Source organism: Lepisma saccharinum, chromosome 22, assembly GCF_977018435.1.
Source record: "Lepisma saccharinum chromosome 22, izLepSacc3.1, whole genome shotgun sequence".
Lineage (NCBI taxonomy): Eukaryota > Metazoa > Arthropoda > Insecta > Zygentoma > Lepismatidae > Lepisma > Lepisma saccharinum.
Genome location: NC_139250.1, coordinates 6,371,801 through 6,398,706, shown reverse-complemented (window position 1 = coordinate 6,398,706; position 26,906 = coordinate 6,371,801). Strand labels below are relative to the sequence as shown.

The 26,906-nt window shown below is 39.1% G+C and overlaps 1 protein-coding gene across 4 annotated transcripts in view; it reads right to left on the bottom strand.

Moving 5' to 3' along the window:
* Positions 1–274: 274 nt before the first annotated feature.
* The window catches only part of LOC146005017 (uncharacterized), a 36,920-nt gene continuing 10,288 nt past the window's right edge, over positions 275–26,906 (bottom strand). For 2 of the 4 annotated variants that reach the window (XM_083144144.1, XM_083144145.1), the window contains exons 4-7: positions 23,309–23,404; positions 13,988–14,103; positions 8,738–8,813; positions 275–1,679 (exon numbers count right to left, since the gene is read on the bottom strand). In XM_083144144.1, coding sequence (XP_083000270.1) covers positions 982–1,679; positions 8,738–8,813; positions 13,988–14,103; positions 23,309–23,404 — 986 coding nt within the window. In that variant the 3' untranslated portion in view covers positions 275–981. The remainder of the gene's footprint in view (positions 1,680–8,737; positions 8,814–13,987; positions 14,104–23,308; positions 23,405–26,906) is intronic. The other 2 variants (XM_083144146.1, XM_083144147.1) reach the window with 2 other exon arrangements.

Below are 26,906 nucleotides of genomic sequence, written 5' to 3'. Positions count from 1 at the left end.
AAATGGAAAAACTTTTTTATAAATACAAAATAAGGATGTGCAATGAAACCAATGGCTGGAGCTGAACAATACTATTGCTTTAAGATCAAAGAAACCGAAGAAATTTATATTGTAACTATTACGGATGGGAATATTTCGATTCTGGATGCAAGTGGATGTGAGATGAATGGAATTCAAATACTCAGTCCCTGCTAACCTTAAAATGACCTGTTAATTTACTAAATCTTAAGAGCTCTATCATTGGGTTCTGTTATTTCCCAACAATAGTAATTGTAATTAAGTTCTTACTTTTATTTTATTAAAGCAAAGTACTCGTAGACAAAGGTGTCAAAGACATTTCAATAATTTTCTAATGACAGAAACTCCTCGAAACATGCTGGAATTGTTGATTGTTTTTGCATGCAACAAGTTCACTTGTACTTTCTGTTAAGGTGTCCGAGTGTAAGTCCCAAGTTACGAACTGAAAACCTTTGAGTTTTCTGTTTTCTGGTGTAAGTAGCAATACCTCATTTATCACGAGTAAAATATGGGAGGTTAGGAAGGGGCAACTAAAGAGAGTCTATGACTGAATATCTGCATACAATGTTGGCATAGAAGTCATTAAACGGCGAAATATTATAAAATAATGGGATAAGTTCATGTAAAATTATGCACACAGTTACTTCATGTTCACTTTGCACAGTACTTCATTACAAACAATTCCCACCTGAGTGCAACCAGATGAAACTATAGCCACAATTCTTCCAATAACATTTCAGCTCAAATCAAGAAAAAATACTCCAAGCTAAATTCATTGAACTCCCAGAACAAATTTCGTGAACGTGCAAGCAATAATAATTTAATTTAAAAACAATTATATATGTTATATATTTATCATCTATATATATAATTTTTTTAAATTCATGACTATGTTAAAAATATCACGCTAGTACTTTGGTATTGTAAACACCAGTCAGTTTTCTTTGATTGTATTCCTCACCCTCAGCTACTGAACACCTGGAATTCCAGACCTTCGTGACTGTCTGCAGCTTCGTACCTCACACGTTTGAACCTACCATACAGAGACGAGTAAGGCAAATTGAAATGGATTGCAGCCTGGTTTATGCTCATTTCGCCCACCCGCACCGCTTCAAGGGCTTCGTTCATATCGTCCTCGGACCACGGTACGGGGTTATTCTTTTGCAACTCGATACCTTCTCGTTTACACCTCCCGTACAATGTCCCACTCGGTATACCAAACTCCGTCGCCGCCTTCTGCACAGACATTCCGGTGCGGATAGCCTCCAAAGCTTTATTGAGATCTTCCTGGCTCCAAGTCGTCGGTGCGGCGTTGAACGGAGCCGACAGTTTGATGCCTTCTTTGCGAGCGATTTTATACAGGGTGCTACTCGGAATGCCGTACGCCTTGGACGCTCTGTTTGCAGATATCCTACCGGCTCTCAGAGCATCCAGGGCACTGTTCAAATCGTCTTCCGTCCAAGTTTTGGCTGGACCCTCTTTCTTTGGCGTGTCTATTCCCAGTCTATGCGCTCTTTGCCACAATGTTGTCGAAGGGATACCAAACGAGACTGATGCTTTCGTTAGGCTCATTCTGTGGGTTCGCAGTGCATCGAGCGCCATCTCCATATCCTCCTGTGTCCACGACTTCATACCACCTTTTTGTGATATTTCGCTGCCATCTAAGAAACAAGAAGCTACAATCAGTACAGAATTACATTTATATACAACATTTAAAAGCAGGCAGAGCATATTCTAGTCCTTCAGTTGTACTTCACTGGGATCAATTAGATGATTTTCTCTGAGATTTTTATTTCTTTCAAACTCCCTGAGATTTCCAGGTGTGTGGGAACCCTGAACCCACAACAACGGCCTTCTCAGAAAATATTGTGCATGACTGTTCTCTTTAGAACGAAGATCAAACTACAGAGTTCTTAAAGCGCCTTCCTGGTGAAAACTAGGGAGCAGATTTTTTAGGTACTAAAAAGAAAAAAACAATCCAAAATTCTGTTGGACAAATAAATAGTAACAGCAGGATGTTAGTAGCCGTTTCATTCTTTCTGTTTATTACAATGAACAACGAAGCACATTTCCAAATTGTGTACTGAAATTGTACACCAATCATCTCTGAACAGTGACTTGTACTGTGAAAATGACCTTTCCACATCACATGTAGTCAGATGTGCATATCTGAAGTGCAGAATGTCATACACACATACACTATAAATTTCAACTACACATTCACTCTCCAGAACTTGAGCAACTTTTACAGTTTTTGGTATCCCAAGTTTTATCAGACTTCGAAATTTGCCTTTAAGAACTTGCATGCAAGTCTCTGATAGATAATTCAATTTCCTTTCAACTGCATTAACGCCTTTCACTGTTTCGCAAAGCATATGTGTGGAAGTTTGAAGTTTTCCTATTACGACACACAAGATTGATTGATTTACATGGTCTGTTAGGAAAGTAATGAGACTGATTTTCTGTAAACTATGAATTCTATTATTTTTACAAATCAAGGTTATCCCCTTCAAAATAGTTCCCTTGGGCAGCTACACAGCGATGGAGGCGTTGTTTCCATTGTCCGTAGCAGTGCTGGAAGGCTTCTGCTGGAATACCTTTTAGCTCGTCGGTTACGCTCTTCTGGATATTATCCAAAGTATCAAAATGGCGTCCTTTCAAGTGGTTTTTGAGCAAGGGGAATAAAAAAAGTCACAGGGACTGAGATCCTGCGAATAAGGGGGCTGAGGAACCACAGGAATGCTTTTTTTTTTTTTTTTTTCCAAAAATTCATTGATGGATACTGCCGTGTGACATGCTGCATTGTCGTGGTGCAGCATCCAAGTGCGTGCAATGTCTGGTAGCACACGTGCAACCCTCTTCCTGAGTCTTGCAAGGATTTCATTCGGTACACACGTTCAAATTTAACTCACTACTGCTCATTCTCACCCTCAATCGACGATCTGACCTCACAAGAGACCTCACTCTTTCCACATTGTCATCCGTTTTTGAGGTTAAAGGTCTTAACACATGAGGTTCGTCTTCCACTTGTTCTCGGCTTCTAAAAAGGACTTGTGCCATCTGAACACTTGTGCCCTAGATAGTGCATGTTCTCCATAAACCCTTTGTAACTTTTCATAAGTCACAGTAGCAGATTCGCCAAGCTTAACCCAAAATTTGATGGCACAACGTTATTCAAACTTTTGCCAGTCCATTTTCGTAACGCACCTCAAAAACACAACTTCACGCCAGACGCTGTAGCAAGCAAGTTGAAACTTGTACAGAGTCAACGGCAAGCGTTCACCTACCTGCCGTGTGAAGGTGGGGGCAGCAGCATTGCCGGTTCGTGCACAGTGTTGCCAGTCTCATTACTTTCCTAACTGACCACGTATTATACTTCGCGTTTTGTGCCTCTTGACTAATTTGCGAAGATGGGGATGAGTGATGAAATTGATGAATGGACATTCACAAACAACCAAGCTGAGCGGGATTCGAACCCGGGACTCTTGGTGCCGCAGCACGATGTGCTAACCACTCGGCCACAGGGTCCGGCACGACACACAAGAAAACTTGGATTTGCAGATAGGAACCCCAAAATCATTTTGTAAATATCCATCTTTCGCAAAGTATTTTTTTTTTACTTAATGCATTATCTCCAAAATATGTACATTTTACATTCATTCTCTACAAATGTATGTTTTATGTGCTAAAGATAAAATTATGCATTTTTATTGGAAATAAATGCAAATGTATGAACCAATAAAAAAATATGTTTGGACCTAAAAATCTGACCCCCTAATGATAACTATGGCGCACAGTGTTGATGTTTGGCATACTTTATTTATGGCCATTCACACTTACATTTCAAATTATTGTGAACTTTAAATTCTTACAATGTTCAAGAATCTGTATGGCGACTACAATTTTGTAAAAAGAAAATTCCCCGACGTTTGCAGGTTTTCTAGATCAAGAACCAAAATTTTCCATGCCATTCAAGGGCAATTCATACATTTAACCTCTTGGATCCCAAGCATCTCGAACGAGATACCTAAAGGTAACCCTCACGATCGAGATGCTGTGTCAAGGTCGTAGTTTTTACGTTATAACTTCTATTTTTGGCTAGAATTTTGATTTTTTTTTTTTTGTTCCTAACACATGCATTTAACAGAAATGTTTCTTGCACCTTTTTTTTTCTTCATGAAAATGGAGGTGAAAAGGCGGGAAAAGGGACTTCTCTTTTGCATATCTTTTCAAGGGAAAATATAAATTTCAAACATTTCAACAATTTTTGGGGGTTTTCTCCCTTCCCCCTCCATATATATGCCAAATTTGCATAAATTTTGCATTTTGACATTTTTTCGAGGGGGATTTCCCCCCTTTCCCCCTCCATATGTACGCCGAATGTGCATAAATTATATATCGTCTAAATCTGTGATTCATTCTGCGTACAACGGTATATCTTTCATATCTCTAGGGCATTTAGTTTCTGAGCTATAGTCATTTCAAGGTACCCCTGCATTTTGAAGCTTCAATCAGTGGCGTGCCCACCATTCGTTTTGGGGGTACAACTCAAGTTACATTGGTCATACGACAATGATGCAAATATTTCTTCTGTTTCTTTCATGCCAGCGATTATTTCTATGTGCATTTTGAACTTTTCATATCATTTTTTTCGAAGGGGGGGGGGGGCGAAACCCCATTTTTTTTAAAAAAGTATTTTCAGTGGATTTCCCCCTTTCCCCCTCCATATACAGGGTGTTTCTAAAGGTCGTTTACAACGCTTGGGAGGTGATTCCTCACACGAAAACAAGCAAAAAGTCTAAGTTCCATTTTTACGACTGAGGCTTCGTTTCCGAGATAGGAGCCTCGCAAAAGGTGACAAAGTGAACGTCACACCTGACTGGGACGAATACTATAACAGATAGAGAGGCGGTTCCAAGGGAATCATAAAGGAATCGTATGTGCTCAGTCCGGAAGTCACTATGAAAAGTTCACTGCACGCATGCGCAATGGAGTCCTCAAAGGAATTGGGGATTTCCAGCAAGAACAATGCATGGAAAGTGTATGTAACGCATCAAGAAGGACCGTGACAATGAGAAAAGCGTTCAATACAACACATCCTGACCTCAAACATCAAAACATGAGTACGGAACACACAATCCGAAAAGTTGAGCACGGTTGCATACCCCAGTTACATGCGAGGAATGAACGAATCGTGTCATGTGGCATACGAGAGACACATCACTCCACCAGGAGGAGGGAAAGAAAAACACAATATCAGATGATTGCGACAACGTGTATTTTTAAACGCGACAACTACGTAATATCCCCACACACACAACAAACAACAAATGCTACAATATCTTACGCAGGGACAGTGCGTGTGACTGTACACCAACTGAAGATGTCACTTTCACCACACAAAGGGGGTGGGGAGCAATACCAAGAGTGTTCGCGCGCTATCACTGTGACGTAAGAGACCAGTTTTGGAAGCGCTGCGCAGGCAAGTCTGGCTCTCGTAGTCTACGTTTGACCTTCATGGCTGCTGTACCCGCGAGAGGAGCTCGAAAGGTTGGTTCTCTCCGGCAGTCGTCCCAATCGTGTTGCAGGTGCTGGGATATGATCAGCAGTTCGCTCTAGGTTGTCATACGCATTGAAGAGTACTAGTATGTTGTATTTAAAGAAGTTGACGTGGTGGAGTGGGCAAGTCAAGTATCGCAACAATTGGTCTTTGGTGTTCGTACGGTGATACGGCCAATTTTTGCAGTGTGCCAGTGTTAAACAAAAACGATACTTTGCAGTTCCAGCTCCCTATTACATAGATGGCTGCGTATACGACCCAGCAGTTAGCAGACATGCATCTCATGTATGGGGAGGCACGTGCTAATAGCCGTGAGGGAAGTTGTCTTTATGGAGAACGCTTTCCACATAAATGTTTACCGTTTCACGCCTTCTTTCAGGTAGTGGACAGTCGACTGCGTGAAACAGGGTCAGTCTTACCACCGCGGCAAGACGTTGGAAGACCCCGAAGTGTACGCACATATCAGTTTGCAGAAGATGTGTTAACAGTGGTCGCAGAACATCCTGGCACCAGTACGCGCGTGCTCGCTCGGGCACGAAACACGTGTCATGTGAATGTTTGGCGAGTGTTGTCAAAAGAAGGAATGCACCCTTTGAAACTGCAAAAAGTACAAGAACTGTTACCTCGTGACTTTCGACCTCGTATTGAGTTTTGCCAATGGTTGTTGAATCAGATGGACACAAACCATCACTTCTGGGGAAAGGTATTGTGGGCAGATGAAGCCATTTTTCACCAGGATGGATGTCTTCAATAGTAGAAACAGTCATGTCTGAGACTTTGACAACCCACATGCACTTTTTGCGGCCCATCACCTGCACAGGTTTTCAGTGAATGTGTGGTGCGGGATAGTACATGATCATTTAATTGGACCATACATTCTCCCTGTTCGCCTGATTGATCGCACGTAGCATGCATTTCTTGGTGAGGTTCTGCCTGAACTGTTGGAGACCGTACCTTTGGCACTGCGGCAAGAAATGTGGTACTAACACGATGGGACAACAGCTCATGTCGATCGTAATGTACGACATTTCCTGCATGACGTGTTTCGTAATAGGTTCAATGGTAGGGATGAACCTATGCCTTGGCTACAGAGGTTGCCAGATCTCAACCCTCTCGATTTGTTCTTCTGGGGAGATATGAAAACCCTCGTATGCGACACACCTGTCACATCAGCTGAGGACCTCGTTGCTGGCATCAACGTCGCCGCCGCGACGGTAGCATATACACCTAGCTTGTTTGCTCGTACTCGACAATCCTTGATTCGTCGCTGTCATCTCTGCGTAGAAGTGAACGGCAGACATTTTGTAAACCGTCTCTGATTATCGTTCTCGGCAAATCCCAGTGAGACCACTCTTGGTATTGCTCCCCACCCCCTTTGTATGTTGAAAGTGACATCTTCAGTTGGTGTACAGTGAAACGCACACGCAAGACATTGTAGCATTTGTTGTTTGTTGTGTGTGTGTGTGTGTGGGGGGGGGGGGGATTTACGCAGTTGTCGCGTGTAAAATTACACGTTGTCGCAATCATCTGATATTGTGTTTTTCTTTCCCTCCTCCTGGTGGAGTAATGTGTCTCTCGTATGCCACATGACATGATTCGTTCGTTCCTCGCATGTAACTGGGGTATGCAACCGTGCTCAACTTTTCGGATTTTGTGTTTGGTGCTCATGTTTTGATGTTTGAGGTCGGGATGTGTTGTCTTGAACGCATTTCTCATTGACACGGTCCTTCTTGATGCGTTACATACACTTTCCATGCATTGTTCTTGCTGGAAATCCCCAATTCCTTTGAGGACTCCATTGCGCATGCGTGCAGTGAACTTTTCATAGCGACTTCCGGACTGAGCACATACGATTCCTTTATGATTCCCTTGGAACCGCCTCTCTATCTGTTATAGTATTCGTCCCAGTCAGGTGTGACGTTCACTTTGTCACCTTTTGCGAGGCTCCTATCTCGGAAACGAAGCCTCAGTCGTAAAAATGGAACTTAGACTTTTTGCTTGTTTTCGTGTGAGGAATCACCTCCCAAGCGTTGTAAACGACCTTTAGAAACACCCTGTATATGCCGAATGTGCATAAATTATATATCGTCTGAATCTTTGAGTCATTCTGCGTACAACGGTATATAGTTCATATATCCAGGGCAATTGGTCTCTGAGCTAAAGTCATTTTAAGGTACCGCTGCATTTTGAAGCTTGAATCAGTGGCGTGCCGACCATTCCTTTCGGGATGTACAACTCAAGTTACATTGGTCACATGATAATAATGCAAATATTTTTGTGTACCTTACATGTCAGCGATCATTTCCATGTGCATGTCGACACTGTCATGTACTTTTTTCGAGGGGGCGAAACCACATTTTTTTTTTTAAAAAAAAAAGTATTTTCAGGGAATTTCCCCCCTTTCCCCCTCCATATATACGCCCAATTTGCATAAATTTCATATATTCTGAATCTCTGGTTTATTCCGCGTACAACGGTATATCACTCATCTCTTTAGGGCAATTAGTCTCCGATCTACACTCATTTAATTGAAACTCTGCATTTTGCTCAAAATCGGCTCGGGACCGTGTGGCTTACTTGTGAAAATGGCCTTGAAACTCAAAAGGTTAACCTGAGCCTAGCATGCCTGTTTATTGTTAGCCACGAAGTATCAGTCTATTTTCAACTAAACTTTTCATGGTTGTAGGAATGTACAACTGCTGCTTAAAACTCTACAATTTTTTAATTCACTTCGGTCTATTGAGGAGGCCACAAGGGCCCAATTTTTTGGGAGGCACAATATATACATTTTACCCCCGCTAAAAGCCCTGTCTTTAAGAAAGAAAAGAAAACAGATTTCATGTCTCTACAACAATTAGTTCTTGAGCTATATTTTGTTTTGTACTTCATGGCAAGTGTGAAAAGCTTGCACTTGAAAAGATCCCGTCTGCAGAGGCTTTCCAGGTGCACGAGGTTCCGTCCACTAAAGGTTACAGCACTGACTGGATAATAAAATTCAAGTGGAAGATTAGTCTGCAACACACCAGCATTTGCATGGAGATCGAATCTTTTATAATGAACAGAATGAAAGATTACATTGCATTAAGTTCAATTGAAGTTTAAACCTGCACATTTTTCTGAGATTACAACTCCAGTAAGCTAGTAACTGATTATAATTACCTGAATGAGCAGATGATGATGGAATAAGACCAAGGAGTTCTGGAGTAATCATCATCGTGTGTTCATCATCAACACTCTATGGGAGAAAAATAAAATGCTGTTAAATATTAAATACCAAGCATTTCAAGATAAGACTGAACTTTACATACAAGGAAACTTAACTCCTTTGGCCAATGTCAACAAAGCCATTTTCGAAAAAAAAATTTATATATTTTATTTTACTAAAAGTTTCAGATGCAGTACAGAATGACCAATGAAACAGTAACAGCAGGAAAACAACAACAATAGAGTACAAGATTGTACAGAATAAATTTAAAATCACGCATACATTGTTAACAATTTTCTGAAACTGTGCTCTGGCAAGAGGATGTCAACATTTGGAGACAGGTTATTATATGCCGGAGCGAGGGAGCCTGTAGAAAAGAGAGCCTTCTAGTGGAATTGTGAAGGAGCTTTATGTTGCAGGTTGGCCATGTGGGGATTCATAGATGAAATTTGTTGAGCAGAAATTCGGATTTAATTTTGCTGTTCACGATTTTATGCAAGAATTTCATGTCTGCTAATTCGCGACGAATGTGTGGTGGTTGGATATTCAAGACAGACATAATATATGTTTTATGGAGGTGCCTCAGAAAAGGTATTCTATGGCATGCAATGGCGAGGAAAAAGTTTGAGGACAGAACCAATCCGGAAGAGATTGAAGCCATGGTCCAAATAGGGGAGTAGTATTCAAGAATAGGGGAGATAAGAGATTTGAGAAATATGCTGATGGATGATTGGTGTTGGATTTAAGTGAACCTGTAGAGAAGACCGAGAACATGCATTGTTATTTTACTACTGTTTGTAATGTGCTCATAACATATCCTTTCAAAAAACTTCTATGCTATTCCAAAATCTGAAAAGGTAAATCTGCTTAGAATTCTTTCTAGAGCCTTCACGTGAATCTTTATGCACTTTTTGATTTCACCATTTTCTAGATATTCACAATAGTTTCATCCCTATGTTAAGTCTATTACTAGAGACATGCATATTTTGTTTTTGACAAAAACACGAAATGTGAAATAACACATTCTAATGTTAATTTTTCATGTTTCTGAAAGATTTGGGGTGCATTTTCCTACCCTGTTTTGTCACGAAATGATGCAAAATGTGAAATAGACTCTTAAACACGAAATTGACCGTTTATATACCGACGGAACACTTTCTTAAGTCTGAAGTATCCTGTGAGTTATGCAATCCACGAAAATTTCATTAATTCTGCTGTAAATATTTGAGAAGCAAAAATGGGCCCCTTTATACAGGAATAAATTTAATATTCTGGTAATGATTTAATGTGCTATTAGAAGGGATGTTTATTTTGGGTAATAGTGCAGTTTTTAAATCAAATTTGGGATTATATTCAAATTTTTTAAAACCAAAATGTCATTTTATATGCTGCTTTTTCACCACTATAACAGTGAAATTTCATTTTATTTACCGCTTTTGAACCCGAAATTGACTGTTTTTGTACTGAAATATTGCTTTTTTATTTACCAAAAATATGTGCCTCTATCTATTACACTATTGCAAATATCTAGAAAACAATAAAAGAAACTGACACGAACACTCTAGAAGGAATTTTAAGCAGACATAAATTTTCAAATTTTGGAATATCATAGGTTTTTCGAAAGAAGAGGAAATTTTGAAAATGGTTACGCTCCTGTCGGCCCAAGGTCCAGCTGACCCTTAAAGTTTCCATTTGAATACAGAATTCTTGCTTGCCCAATGTAAAATCTCAGGGATGAATACAATGGAATGGTTCTGAAATAAATATAACCAAGAGGTGGCAGCACTACCACACTACATCATTCACATATTTCTTGCAGCTATATTTTCTTTAATCTGATTTGAGTCCACTTTTGTGCACACACAGGCTAATCGGGACTGAACCTACAGTTTAAAGTGGAATCCGAACCACTATGTACCTTCACCTGGAACCCCTTGATCACAAGGCGAGAATGTTGCCACTATGCCATCAGGGAGGGCGCATATCTATAGCTGTTGAAATGGAGACATGTCGTGATTATCCATCATTGTGGTTTAGACAATGTGGTGTGCTTCAATTTCACACTGTTGAAGACAATGCTCGACGTGACATTCACAAACACTTGAAGTACGTTTATGGTGACTACACAATATGCACATGAGTAGGTGTGCATCATTTGGCAAAAAACACATGACCCAGAGCAGTAGCACACAGTTTCGGATATCAGAGAACAATAATAATGCCATATGCATGTTCTTGTTCAAGTCCTATATAATGTTATATTTGTAATATTTTACTGAGTGTTGCTTTTCTGCCACTTTTGGGTTGAAACCTATTTCGGAATCATTGAACTGGAGAATATAAAATCTAAAAAACAGTTCTCGAAACAAAAATAATTTGTGAGAACAGAGCACGAATTACTAGATATCGTAACAGGTTCCCCTGATTAGAGAAAAGTAGCAAGCCAAAAGCAATATCCTCCTTTGTCAGCCATTATTCTCTCAAGCATTCAAAGAATGCTAGGTCAGTATGAAATCAATCCTCCTGGTTGATTGGAATTAACTTGCTGATCAACTGGTATTAGGGAGCAATAACCAGGTGGTGGAAGAAAGGATAAGTGAGAGTGTAACGGGCAACATGGGGTCTTTTGCTTTGGATCGAGGAACGAGAAAGATCGGGGAGCTTGAGCGAGCCTGCATAGCGCAATTCTAAGAGTTTCTCTGAAGAACTGTTCATCATCGAATAGACAGGTAACATCCTTCTCTAACCATGTTGATCTAAACTTGAAGATATAAACCCAAATTCTTAGTGTTGTGCCATTTCATGTCTAAAAGTAACCTCTCGCCCGTTACCATCAAGTTATCTGCCAAGGGCAAGTACTCACCAGTGAGGATGAATGAATGACAAAGCTACATCACCCAAGCATAATGGTAAAGATTCTTGGTAAGATACCACGAACACAGCAGTTCGTTACGATATGATGATGACCAGAGAGAAATGGATCGATATAATAAAGAAACATATCATCAATCTCCAAAAAAGATTACCAGCCTTTTTCACCAGTTTTAACTGCAACTGTGAATTTTGTTTACCGGAAGACAAAAGAAGAGGAGATTTGTCAGTAGAAACAAATGAGTATGTTATCTGTGCAGCAGGGCCAGTGCTGCAGATTTTTTATGAACCATTTTTTATTCCACTTCTTTTACACTCTTGAAGCTCCAGGAAAGAATAGATCAGCAGGGTTGCTCCAATTTTTTGATTATGAAATTCCCTGATATTTCCAGTCCAAAAAGGAAATTTTTCCAGACATGTTTATCATCATGATTTTTGCTGTTAAACCTTGTGTTTTTCAATTAAATACATAATTCGTTAATTATTATGAATATTCACTTTCACAACTACTACTTTTTTTTTAGCAAATTTTATTCACACACACAAGAACACGTGAAAATTTCAAAGAGTAAATTGTAAAATTACAATCGGCATCAAATGTATTGGGTGCTACAATCACGTGCATCTAGCCTTCAGGCTAATGTAAGAGAGGTACATTATTTCACCATAACAGATCTTCACAATATGAAAACCACCATACCCAATTTTTCAATTTCTGGCAGATTTATAGTGTCGTAGAAAAAGCTGCTTTTTTGCTTACATTTATAAGTACACAGCACCTGGATAAATTTTTGTTGCACATAGGAATTCTATAGGAAATGCCAACAAGACTTAAGATCTATAAAATAATAGACGATCACCTTATCTTCACCAACCTTTCCGATCTTATCATATTGTCAATGTATTTTAGTTATCAATAACTTTTTCTCTTGCGGACTCCAAAATGCACGTAAATTCCAGACGATTTGCAAAATTCCCTGTTTTCCAGATATGTAGCAACCCTGATCAGGCACAGATGAGATGGTTTGGGCACATGAAGAGGATGGGTGCAGAAAGACTGCCAGTAAGAGCTTACAATGCGCAAGGAGTGGGAATAAGGCCAAGGGAGAGACAAAGATGTCGGCGGAAAGAGCTGACAGTGGAGTGATAGGAGGAGAGGACAAGATTGGAACACTGTGGAAAGAGAGGAGTGGTGGAAGACCAGAAGGAAATGAAGAGGCTTGACTTTTATGCCAACCCAGCCAGAGGCAGGAAACAGCAGAGGATGAGGAGGGTTCTTTTAATGTGACAACCCTGAGAAAGAATTTGGCAACAGGTTCAAATTATTTCTCTTGTAGTTTACGGTATTTACAAGCATAAAAAAAACAATTTTTGCTGTGACGTTTCAGGAGAAAACACTCTCCCCTCAGCAGACATTTATGTTTAGTTTGATTAAAGATACAGTTATAACAATGGTTATTTTTTTTTTAACAAAAAAGAACCAGTTATACAATGGATGTTGTCAATGTCACACTGTCCTAATATAGCAACTTAACTGTGAAATAAGCAGTCGGTTTTATTATTATTTCAGCTAAAAAAAAATTGATCACCTTTTTTTTAAAAAACTATGAATCCCAAATATCATCAGGCAATTCAAAATCATCATTGCTTTCACGCAGATTCTTGATGTTGTCCATTACATTACATTTTAAAGATGGTGGCCTACTCCACTTGTAAAAGAGAAAATTTCTTAGTGGGTCCATGTTACCATTTTCATTATTGAATTGTGGGTACATACAAGAAAAGAGGTGTCCAAAAAGTCATGCAACAGAAACTTTGAATGTATGCAACTTTTGTACAAAAACCTACACACATGAATCTTACACTCAGTATTAACTTTGTTGATATGGATATTCTTGAAGCAATAAACAAGATGATAATGCACTACATTAACGTTCAGTATGCAGAAAAAGTTTTCTATGATGTCAAAAATACCTCCCCATGTTATAAACTTCAACTATTCATGTCTTATCTCTTGATGACGCCACATGACGTGATAAAGGCTAGAGGAAAATAGTAAGTACTACATGCCAAAACTGGACTTCATTACTTAATAAATTGTTTAACAAAAGAGAAAATGGTGATTCTTTTCTTTTTGTCGTCTAAAACAAAGTGACATCTTAGCAGACTTTGTCTCAAAGTGTGCAACAATGGTGTATGGTAATTTTTCACACGTGAAGAAAATTTACACACAAATAAATAACTCCCAGTTGATGGATACTGTTGTAATGCTATTGGGCATAATATAAATTAATAATTATTGACCTGCATATCATATGCACAAATTTACTTACTCGATCTCCTGCAGACATGTGTGTATCGATGTCAATATCATCGTCGGGTTCAACAGCTCTTAATTCGAGCTTGACTTTCACATCTTCATTATCTCTGCTATCTAAATTCGAGGAATCTGAAATTAAACAACATCCGTAAGAACTCTTGAGAATACTTTCAATGGTGTTTTACATGTAACAAGAAAAATCCACAAATTAAAACGACTGTTAATTTTACTCATTAGTAAGTCATAATGTAGGATGATACAATCATCACATGTAAATTCTATTGTTTTCCTGTAGTTTACGGTTATTACAAGCATAAGAAAACAGTTTTTTCTTTGTGACGTTTCAGGAGAACACACGCTCCTTTCATCAGACATTTATTTTCATTTTGACTAAAGATACAGTTATAACAATGGTTAGTAATTTTTAAACAAAAAGAATCTGTTATATAATGGATGTTGTCAATGTTACATTGTTGTAATATAGCAACTTAACTGTGAAAAAAGCAGTCTATTTTATTTTTATTTTAGATTTTTTTTTTTTTTTAAAATTATGAATCCCAAATATCATCAGGTAATTCAAATTCATCATTGTTTTCACAAAGTCTCTCGATGTTTTCTGTTACATTAAATTTTAAAGATGGTGCCTTACTCCATTTGTGAAAAAGAAAACTCCACACTGGATCTATGTTACCATTTTCATTACTTAATTTATTCCAGTGTTGTTCTGCAATGAACGAGGCTTCCCAGACATTCAACTCTGTGTTTCCCGTTAATCTTTTTAAAACCCTTCTCTTTTTAATCAAATGCTTCTCTTCGATGATATGAGTTGACAAACCTGTTCTTGGGTTTAGATTTATAATGTCCAAATCATGTTCGTGCCATCTTATTGCCATTTTCCTTGCTGTTTGTCCCACATAATCTTTTGAACATGAACAACTTATATTATATATTCCTGTGGTTTCCACATCTGGTAGCGAGTTTCTCATTTTGAATTCATTAAATGTACAATCCAAACTTCTTGGTGATTTAAAAACAATTTTGAAATTAAAACTTTTAAAAATTTTTGCAATTTTATGTGAGAATCCCTTGTGGAATGGAATGCACACAAATTTCTTTTCAACAGATTTTTCATCTTTGTCTGTATTTCTCTTTTCCTTTAGTTTTCTTGCAACTTGTTTTTTGATTTGGTTTATTCTGTTAGTGTGAAAGCCATTTTCTTTTGCTATATTAAAAAGCCTTTCTTCTTCATTTTTGATATCCTCATTATTAGAACATAGTCTTTGTGCTCTCAGGAAAAAAATTAAAAATATGTTATCCATTGTTATACGCGAATGTTCTGATTTGGCATGGATGTATTTTTCCCCCGCTAATTTTTTTCTATGGACTGATGTTTGAATTGTTGAGTCAGTTGTCTTAATTTGCAGATCAAGGAAAGAAATTACATTGTTATTCATGGGTTCACAAGTGAATTTTATGCGACGATGTGATTCATTTAACGATTTAAATACGTCCATGATGGTGTTCTCATTTTTAGCAATAATTAGCACATCATCTACATATCTGATGTAGAGTTTGATATCCGCACCTATCGCATTAACAATTGGAGATTCTATGTAATGAAGGAAAATGCTGGAGATGATTCCGGATACTGGGTTTCCCATTGATAGACCATTATTTTGCCGATAGATTTTGCCATCAAATATAAAGTAATTGTAATTTGCACATACAGTAAACCATCGAACCATTTCCCATGATTCTAATGGGTTAACCTTCATCTGAATAAGCCATCTGTGTAATGAAACGTCACAAAGAAAAAACTGTTTTCTTATGCTTGTAAAAACCGTAAACTACAGGAAAATAATTCTATCATGCAAGCAATGCGTACATACAAGAAAAACTATAAATTCTATTGACCTGAAAATGATCTATTTTGATTTTTCTTGCTTATTTGACATGCGGGTGCAAGCACCATTTCAAAAATGTTTGCACTGCTTCTAATCTGATAAATTGGTGTTATGTATTGATATGATCCATATTTTTATGTGACGTCACAACTTTAAAATATGTCACTGATATATTATACTTTTATGAAAGGACATGTAAATGTTGTGTTATTATATGTAATATTTGCACCCTGTTTGTAATATATATATCTTTTGTTTAATCTTTTGAGCCCCAAGGCCATTTTCACAAGTAAGCCTCATGGTCCCGAGCCGATTTTGAGCAAAATGCAGAGTTTCAATTAAATGAGTGTAGATCGGAGACTAATTGCCCTAGAGAGATGAGTCATCTACCGTTGTACGCAGAATTAACCAGATTCAGACTATATGAAATTTATGCAAATTCGGCGTATATATGGAGGAAGAAAGGGGGGAAATCCCCTGAAAATACTTTTTTAAAAAAATGGGGTTTCGCCCCCCCTCCTGCCCCCTCGAAAAAAGTACATGACAGTGTCGACATGAACATGAAAATGATCGCTGACATGTAAGGAACACAAAAATATTTGCATTATCATCATATGACCAATGTAACTTGAGTTGTACATCCCAAAAGGAATGGTCGGCACGCCACTGATTCAAGCTTCAAAATGCAGCGGTACCTTAAAATGACTTTAGCTCAGAGACTATTTGCCCTGGATATATGAACTATATACCGTTGTACACAGAATGAATCACAGATTCAGACGATATATAATTTATGCACATTCGGCGTATATATGGAGGGGGAAAGGGGGGAAATACCCTGAAAATGTTTTTTTTTTTAAAAAATATTTTTTTCTAAAGATGTATAGATGTCAGTTTTGTTGATAGTGAGTGATTCATCTGTACTTTAATCTGTGTTCTCGAAAATAGTATAAAAGTGAGGATATCGCGTAAGAAACATCACACACTTTCGCCACGGATCGACGAAGCTTTTAAACTTAAAAAGAACTCCTTGGTGTTGTGCATACATCTTGGTATGGTAGTTCGGGGCGCAAGCTAGGCCTATGTGAACATAGGTACGCCGATAGCCATGCATTGATGATATGCACAATACTGCAACCATTCTACGTTAAAGAATAAAGCTAGCCTAAGGATTAATTTGGAAATAAAAGGCTAAAGAGCAAATATTGGCTCAGTTATCATTGCATATCTCTTGGTGTGGTAGTTCGGGGCGCAAGCTAGGTCTATGTGATCATAGGCTTGCCGATAGACACGCATTGAGTTTATGCGTTTTAGTTGAGTCAATTCACCGACAAAGCGAAGTCCTCGCCTTCGTCTCAAGTATATTTACATTATAATTGCAATAAATAAAGAATAAAACCTTTCAGTTTATACATACTGCAGTAATGTGGTTTTATTTCTCTGTGCTGTGAATATTGTCTTTGCCTAACACTATCCCTGTACCTGAGAGGAGTCTGTGTACTTCACCAAGTCTCATCGTTCACCGCTGAGTATTATTAAGTTAATATTAATAGTATAATAATACGACGCGTTCAATTGCGAGAACGTGTCAAGTGGCAGCTCAACGTGTTAGCTCGATATTGTAGTGTACAAGGTCAAGACAATTGTTTAAAGTTGAGATTAATTGTGCAAGAGCACTGAACTTTCATAGTTGTAGAAAAGCAGTTATATTTTGTTTCGATATGGACAAGAAGCATTTGCGTAGCGCAAATAAAAATCTTAGTTTGAGTTCAGGACGTAATGTTCCAGATTGTTGTCGGGACATTGATAAAGAAAGAACCACATTTGTGTGCAAGAAATGTACAAAGCTTCTACATTATGAACGTTGTGGCCTAGATATTCAAACTGAAAGCCACGAGTCTACCGATTTGGTTTGTAAAGATTGTGAATCATTGTCTATGGATAGTTCATCTGATCCATTAAATATGTTCAAAACATTAAAAGCAATGATTGAAGGAATTAGCAAGCAACAAGTTGAAAGTATGGAAAAATTACAGGCTGATATTAGCAAACAGTCTGAAGCACTGAAAGCTGATATCTGCAAACAGTCTGAAACATTGCAGGCTGATATGTGTAAACAGTCTGAAGCACTGAAGGCTGATATCTGTAGACAATCTGACATATTAAAGGAAGATATCCTCAGACAATGTGCGTTGCTAAAGGATGATATCGGTAAGCAGCAAGATGAATCTATAAAAGTATTAAGAGCTGAAATAGGCGAGATGGCCTGTGAGATTCAACAACTGAAGTATGAGAACGAGGAAACTAGGGTGCGATTCTCTGAAGAAATCCGGCAGGCTAGATAGATATATTTTGATGACTTCCGGCGTAGCCTGGCAGCCGATGTAAATAAAGCCACGTAAAATGTTCGCACAGATGTGGAGGATATTAACTCGAGATTCACTGGAGAGTGCAATAGGATTATTGAAAAACAGCTGACAATAGAACAGATGTTGGCCAAGGCTGAGACTGACAAAATACAGGTCCGGGCTGAGATCCAAAAAAATATTAGTCAGATTTCAGTAGTTGTGTCTCAAAAAAGCAAGGATGTTGAGGAAATAAAGACTCAAGTAGAACAACTTACAAATCAGTTAGAGAGTATGCATGTTTCCCGGCAAACGGAAATAGAAATTGGATCTCGAACAGCTGGTCACCAGTCTGCAGTTGCTGAGAGTGCGGTGTTGCCCACTATGAACAGTGAACTAAATGAAGCGGTGGAGAGAAAACTAGAGAAGACGAACAAGTCTGTCGCCCACGGGTTACTGCTGATTCAAGAGCTAATGAAGTGGTCCCTGCTATTCCACCTACCTTTAAGTCTCTCAGGCGATGACAGAGGTTACAGAGAGCGTGAATCTCGCAGGGCTCGGCACAGTCTTTATGAAGAAAGGACAAAGAGGAAACGTCTAGAAAGGAAGAAAGATCGCAGTTCCTCCTCTTCCAGCACCAGCTCTGACTCTCAATATCAAGCAAAAATCAGGAAGCGAACACGAAGGCATGGAAATGTGAGAAGCGGGTCAGATGAGTCACCACGGCGAACTCAGCGATCAGCAATGACAGGAACCCCAGAATGCTGAACAGTATTTAAAAACTTAATATCAACTTTGATTTAATGCAAGTACCATAAGTGGAATGGAAGTTCCATAAGAATACCGATTGGAAATTATTCCTCGGTTATTCAAAGGCCAGGCTGAGCATTGGTTTCGAGCAAATCAGTTGGAGTTCAGGTCCTATTCTGATTTCTGCCGCCGCTTTCGGAAGCAATATGCTACTGAAGAGGCCAAAGAGAGGCAGCTGACGGCAGTGAGATATCGCAGATATTCAAAGCAGTCTGGTATGAGTATGGAGGAATACGCTTGGTCCATTTACTCAGCCTACCGCATTCTGTCTGCCCGTTATGTAGAACCAGAGATAGTGAACTTAATAATCTCTCAGCTTCCATATAGAGTCCGCAGTTTGAGTTTGGCTAATTCTCCTTGAACTGTACGACAGCTTGCTGATTTTTTGAAAAGATTCGAGGTGCTTGAGGAGCAGGACAGTTGGAAGCCGGTGTGGAATAGAGAAGGTGCTGGTCAGGGAAATGCTCCTAGACAAAATAGAATCGGAAACCAACAAACCCGGGTCAGACAAGTTACGCAGAACCATGGAAATGGTTATTCCAATTACAACAGGCGGACATATCATTTAAAGAGAATCAACAAATCCTCCTAGAAGGGATGGCAGGAACAACTACGCACGTGGGCCGCATCGTTCCAGATCTGATCCAGAAGACCATCCCCGTGACGCCTCGGAACCCAGTAACTTCAGAGCGACGGCACCTCCGTTTGAACCTTCTGCTTCACGTTTGACGAACGAGCAACGTCAAAGCGTCGACATAACAAGAGACTTTTGTTGGGCACCATTGACTAGTGCTAATCCAAGTGGTATGCAGTCGGATTTAGCCAGTCGGCCAACGTGAATTCTTCGTTCCCGATCACGGTTGGGCTAAAATCTTGGACTTCTCTGGGAACAGATGACAGCGTTATAAATAGTGAAGACAATCATCTTTTTGTTGTGCTGACTCTCAATGAAGGAGAACAAAGTTTAAATAGAGCACTACAACAGGCAGTTAGAAAGGAAAATTTACCCAGGGCTCCGTTAATTAAAGCAACTGTAACAGGTGTTGATTTTATTTGTGTTCTGGACACTGGAAGCGAATGTAATCTCATGAGCTACACCATTTGGAAGAAGATTAAAGAGAAGCTGCCGTCATTGCAGTTACAAACATGTCCAGATGTTAGGCTGACTGATTTCACTGGGAGAAACAAAACTAGAGTTGTGGGATGTAGACAAGCATACCTAGAGATTGCTGGAAGAAATTTCTTGGAGGACATGTTTGTCTTGAAAGGTCTCGAAGCTGACTTTATTTTGGGCTACCCATTCCTCAGGAATTGACCTACAGCGCGAGAAGTTATCCCTCACCATAGACGGAGTTCCGGTAGAGCAGGACCTCGTGAATAATGGATCTTCGACAGGGACGTATGTAAGAAAAGTCCGTGAAGATTCCCATGTCGATCAGTGGACCGCCAGCCCTGACAACATTCTTCAGAAGGTCAATGCGAATGAAATTTTATGCGAAAGGGTAGTAGCCAATTGAAAGAAGTCTTATGAAGCATAGAGATGTATTTTCCGAGAGACTATTAAAAACTATTAAAAACTTCCAGTGTGAGATTGAACTCACCACAACAGAACCTGTGTATCAATCTCCATATCCCATACTAATAGCCTAAAGAAAGCTCATGAAAGAAGAACTGATAAAGTGGAAACAAGAAGATGTTACTGTGCCTTGATATTTATCTTGTATGAGATCCTTAATTCTTGGTGAGCCTGATGGTAACACATGCCTCCAGTCGTTTTGCTGATTAATTATTCTATTTCTGAATCACTGGATATTTGCCTGCTGAACTATTCTTCAATCATCCTATACCCAGAGAGATCCTATAACATTTCAATTGGCCCGAACGGGAAGAAGCCCAACCAGATTGGAAGTCCAAATTATTCTTAGCCCAAGTGAATAAGAAGATGAATAAGCTGTCTATTGATTTAAAAAAGAAGGGAAACGCCAAGACAGTGACAGTTGGAGACTTCGACATGGTTAAAAACCATTCCTTAAGCTCCACACTAGATAGGACCATTCAAAAGTTATTTATGTTGTGGATAGGACCTTATCTAGTGGACAAAGTGGAAAATAATGTTGTGACATTGCTAATTCCAAGGACTAAAGAATTATATGATAAGGTTAACTTGGATAACCTAAAACTGGTGCATTTTTCGGGAGGATAAAAAGAAAGAGTTAGTACTTTAAAACTAAGTTTCCTCCAGGTAGATAAATTCCTTCCTGAAACTTAGTTTTAGAACAAATTTATATGTAGTAAAAATGTACATATTTAGTTATTTTCACCAAAATATGGAGTTGAACACTGAATTCAAATTGTAAAAATTTACCTTTTTAATATAATGTAACTCTTGCATTTTAAAATAATTGATTGTGCTTCTCTCAGCATTGTAACTATTACTGTAGATGTCTTGAAGGAGAATTAGAAGCGAATCCTGTACCAGTAGCGAGGGTGGGCATAGCAATGGGCTGCTCGACTAAGGACTCTCTTCCAACGTTGCCAGAATAACGTTTATAACAACCAGGAACCGATGTTTGAGCCTTCATTCCCTATTGTTGACAACAATTGTAAAAAAAAATGGAATTTTAAGTGCTATACAATATGAAAAGCAAACAGTTGGGAAGTGTAAAAAATATTCTTGTTTGGACGACAATAAAACTTGTAATTGAAATGCAATTGAAGGGTATAAAAAAGATCACTTTGGACTTTTGTCAGTTATTTGCAAGAAATTCTTCACCCAACTCCTTTGGCCACACGGGACCATGTAGTTATTGCACAATATTGTGTATATATTGAGAAACGTACTGATTATGGAAATTATATGTAAAAAATAACTAAAATATGTAGAATATGAGTCGAAACCTAATACGTGGGCGTACCCAAAAGAAACCGAACTAATTTTATGGTGGGCAGAGCTTTTGTAGTACCGCGTTTTGCCGTTAGGAGCGCATAGAGCGAACCTTCCTGAGTCCGTAAGCCGAGTGCCGTCGCTGAAGAGGCCAGGACACGTTTCGGCGGAGTTTAGAGTGACAGCTGTTTTGTGTGATCGTCGTTTTTGCAATGGCTGATTTTCGGGAACAGCATGCGGCGGTGAAATTCTGCTTTTTGCTCGGAAAGAGTGGAACAGAAACTCTTGAAATGTTAAAAAACAGCGTACAAGGATGATGCTATGGGGAAAACTCAAAGTGTTTGAGTGGTTTTCCAGTTTCAAAAATGGTGAAATGTCAATTGATGACAAACCTCGTTCTGGTTGTCCTTCCACAGCCCGAACCCATGACAATGTTGAAAACATTCATGAAATCATCAATGAAGATCGATGACGGACCAGTCAGAGTTTGTTCCGCAGGGTCAGACAGTTAACCAGGCTTTCTACATGGTAGTTTTGAAACCATTGCGCAACAGTGTGCGGCGGAAGCGGCCCGATTTGTGGCAGTCGGGTGACTGGTTTTTCCATCATGACAATGCCCCGGCTCACACAGCCCTGTCTGTAAGACAATTCTTGACCAAAAATGGTATGACCCCTGTTCCTCACTCCCCCATACTCACCCGACCTTGCCCCGTGCGACTTTTGTTTCCTAGAATGAAAGGAGACATGAAAGGAAAGTGTTTTGCTGATGTTGCTGTGGTGAAGAAAAAAAGGCGGAGGCATTGTCATGCATCACAAAAGATGACTTTAAAAAATGTTTTGAAAAAGGGATTCAAAGATTGGACAAGTGTCTTAATGCAAATGGAGAGTACTTTGAAGGGGATTGAAGGATTGTACTTAAAGTGTGAATAAATAAGTTCACAAAAAAATTAGTTCGGTTTCTTTTGGGTACGCCCACGTATATATACAAATATGGAAAATAAAAACTGAATTTTTCGAGTCTACATGACATGATGCACAAAGATAATATAAAGTATAACTGATTTCAGCTTCATACATAAATATGTATTTACATATAAATCCGTTCCCTGGTTATAATACTTTTGGAATAAAATTATTTAACTCAAAAAGACAATCAGATGCAGCTCCATCAATTGGCAATGCAGAGAGATCATTCCCGAGATTCAAGACAATGCAACTTCTAGCCAGTCCTATTCCAGTCATGCACTTGCATTAGGGGAAGGAACTACACTGCAACTACGAGGAAACTACAAGGATAATGGCAAAATTAAACACACCAAGAGAAAGCAAATAAACATCTACGGTTCTACAAATGAGGCATAAGGGTGGGTGGTGGCATTCCATCTGCTCACCTGCTCTTATGAACGGAATCATAGGGACCTGCATCTTACTGTCCCTCCCCGATGTTTCACTGATGTCTGACACTGTCTTCTCGTTATAAGAACCTGCTGAAGGTGGAACCAACCAATCAGAGCATGTTTTAATAACAATGCGAAAGTGCAATTGATACGTTCCCAAAATTCTCAGAATGTTAGTGACACTGGTTGCACACTAGCATTCAATGTTGATTGGACATTAACCATTGTCTAGTGCTTTCTAACTATACATATTCTAAAGCGATGTTTCAAGAGAGTACCTCTTCCCTCGTCCTCAGATGAACAAATTTATTCTTGCCAATGGGAATTGAACCTACAACAGGGTGTCTACCAAAATAAGAAATCCAAAATTCTTGACCTTTTCTTGATTTTACTTAAATTTTTTTGTCAAATAAGTGTACGAATTTGAAACCAAAAAAATGTTATAACTCTTATCCTATTTTACCAATCTACTTCAGGTAACTATTAATTTGCAGCTAATTCAGGGCATCGCTTCTCTTTCCCTGCTATTTTGGGAAGGGGAGGCAAACTTTAGCCTTATTTTCAAAGAATGGTCCTTCTCAACCGAATCAAAAACATTTCATGTTCCTGGGTGCATTACATTATCGAATATGTGAAAAAACTCCCCATTTTTATGATTTTTTTCATTGAAAGTTGGGGGCCGCGGCCCAGTCAACCCCTCTTATTGGCTTTGGCATTTTGATTCCTGCACGGTTGCATGCCCTGCAAAACAAAAGTTACCCGAAGTAGATTGCTTAAATAGTCTCAGAGATATAATGTTTTTTCTGAAATAAGTGTACAATTTAAAAATCACGTGCAAAGGTGGCGGCCAGAGAGAGGCTACTTTCGAAAACCTGCTCGACAGTCTAAAGGTTAAGGACCAAAAGTGATGAGTGAAGAACAGAAATCTTGGAATACCAGAAGATCTGTGCTCGAACCACTTCGACAATGACAATGCGCTTCACGATGCGGTTAGAAGGTGTTTACATTCCCAGGCGGGAGATTTTTTAGCAGAAGGAATTTCAAACCTAGTAAAACGTTATGACAAGTGCCTCAATTGAATGGTGCATTAGTCGAAAAGTAATGTAATGTACTTTTCTAATGTGTATAATAAAAGTTTTGTATCTACGAGTGTCTGTAACGAAACTACTGAGTTTCTTTTCCGAATTGCCCTCGTAATTTTTGCTCCACTTATGTTGCTATTTTCATTTTCCGAGGAGAAGGAACCACACTTGAATTCTACACTGGGATGACCCAAGAAGCAGATTTCATACCAATATCCCAAAATTGTACAAGTCAACCCAGTGTAGAATTCAATCCTCAGAAAATAGAAATACAGAGGCTGTTCAGCGTACATTTGACCAAACGCCCCCTGCACTCAGAATGAACTCACCCAACCTTGGTCAGGCATGTTTGTCAGTGTAGTGTGTGAGCTGTAAAAGAGGAGTTGTGTTTTCTCACTGGGCCGAAAATGAGCCACTTTTGGGAGGAGTACGTTGTATAACTTTTCCAAGTTGCATTTTCTCACTTGGTCGAACATGCTGCCAAAACTTAGTCACTTTTGGGAGGGTTATGTTGTGGCCCTTTATGATGCAAAGTTCAGTGTGTCAATGATCAGGAACTAGTGTAAGAGCAAGGATTGCATGGCCCCAGAGTTCGGTTCTCCAACAAAGGGGATGAGAACACGGTTTGATTTGGTGTTTTAAGTCCACTTTATGCGCAGTAAGGCTAATCGGGACTGGACCTACAGTTTAAAGTGGGATCCGAACCACTTGTGCCTCCACCGGGTATCAAACCCGGGACCCCTTGATTACAAGGCAATGACGCTACCACTGCGCCATGGGGGAGGCCGGATGAGAACATGGCCGTGCACACAAGCCACCACCAGTATGCAGGCAAAACTTCAAAGAATGGCCATGCAAGAGAATCCACTGACTCAAAGACAGATGGCGAATCATCTAAATATGTCTTTGGAAACTGTTAACCACACCTTGCACCTGCATACTGGTGGTGGCTTGTGTGTACGGCCCTATTCTCGTCCCCTTTGTTGGAGAACCGAAAGCTGGGGCCAATGAATCCTTATAGTTGCCGATCACATTCTTGAATAAATTCAAACTAACATCACAATCCTTGCTCTTACACTACTTCCTGATCATTGACACACTGAACTTTGCATCATAAAGGGCCACAACATAACCCTCCCAAAAGTGACTCAGTTTTGGCAGCATGTTCGGCCAAGCAAGAAAACGCAACTTGGAAAAGTTATACAACGTATTCCTCCCAAGAGCGCCTCAGTTTGGGTGGGATTTTCGGCCCAGTGAGAAAACACAACCCCTCTTTTATAGCTCTCACACTACACTGACAAACATGCCCCACCAAAGTTGGGTGAGTTCATTCTGAGCACGGGGGGAAGGAATCACGTTTGGTCAAACATATGCTGAACAGCCTCTGTAGCAACATAAGTGGAGCAAAAATTAGTACAGAATTCTAGGAGGTGCCATGAAGTACTTTCCCCCCTTTCTTTCCTGTAGTTTACGGTTATTACAAGCATAAGAAAACAGTTTTTCGTTGTAACGTTTCAGGAGAACACACGCTCAATTTTTCATGAAAATAAATGTCTGATGAAGGAAGCGTGTGTTCTCCTGAAACGTCACAACGAAAAACTGTTTTCTTATGCTTGTAATAAACGTAAACTACAGGAAAATAATTCTACAATGCAAGGAATGCGTACATACAAGAAAAAAAGCCATCAAGTACTTGTAAAATCTCAGGTCTGTCGTAGGTTTGATCCCCATCACCAGAAAAAAAAATGCACACTCGAAGACGAGAGAAGAGGTTCTCTCTCAAAACGTAGTGTTGAAATAAGTATAGTTATAAAGCACTAAACATTGGATAAAGCACAAAACAATGGATAACATCCAATTAACACAACATGCTGATACATTCTTCCATAAAATTCAAAGCTTAAGCAGATAAATGTATGAGAAGAGCTCATACATGGTTGCATGTACAGACATCATAGGTGTATTGTGTAAAGCATCAGCACAGGTTTTTACAACAAAAAAATTAAAACGAAACTTAGACATTTTTCAAGCTTTACATTTTGTAATTTTATTAACCTCATGCTGTATTTTTTTTCAAATTGCTGAGATATCAGAGAAATATATAATTAGCCATTGGGAACACTTATCAATGCCAAGATTATGACTAGTCCACCAAATATAAATCAGTTAAGGGAAAAAGATATGCAATTATCAAATCTGATTTAAATGCAACAAATACTGAATTATATGACAATAAATATTCATTTCCTTTATCAACACCAGCACAGCCAGGCATCAAAAACAAATCAGTGACTTTCTAAAACTAACAATACTTATTACGTTAAAATTTGAATTTCCGCATTGCAGAAATTAATGGTTATTTCAGATTAATTTTGAAGGCTCCTTGCCTTCATTCACTAAGGGTACGGCATCTGGAGGGGAGATCCAGGTTGAGAGAGCCATATTTAGTCATACTTCTATCCCAGATCTCCGCTCCAGATGCCGTACCCTTAGTGAATGAAGGCAAGGAG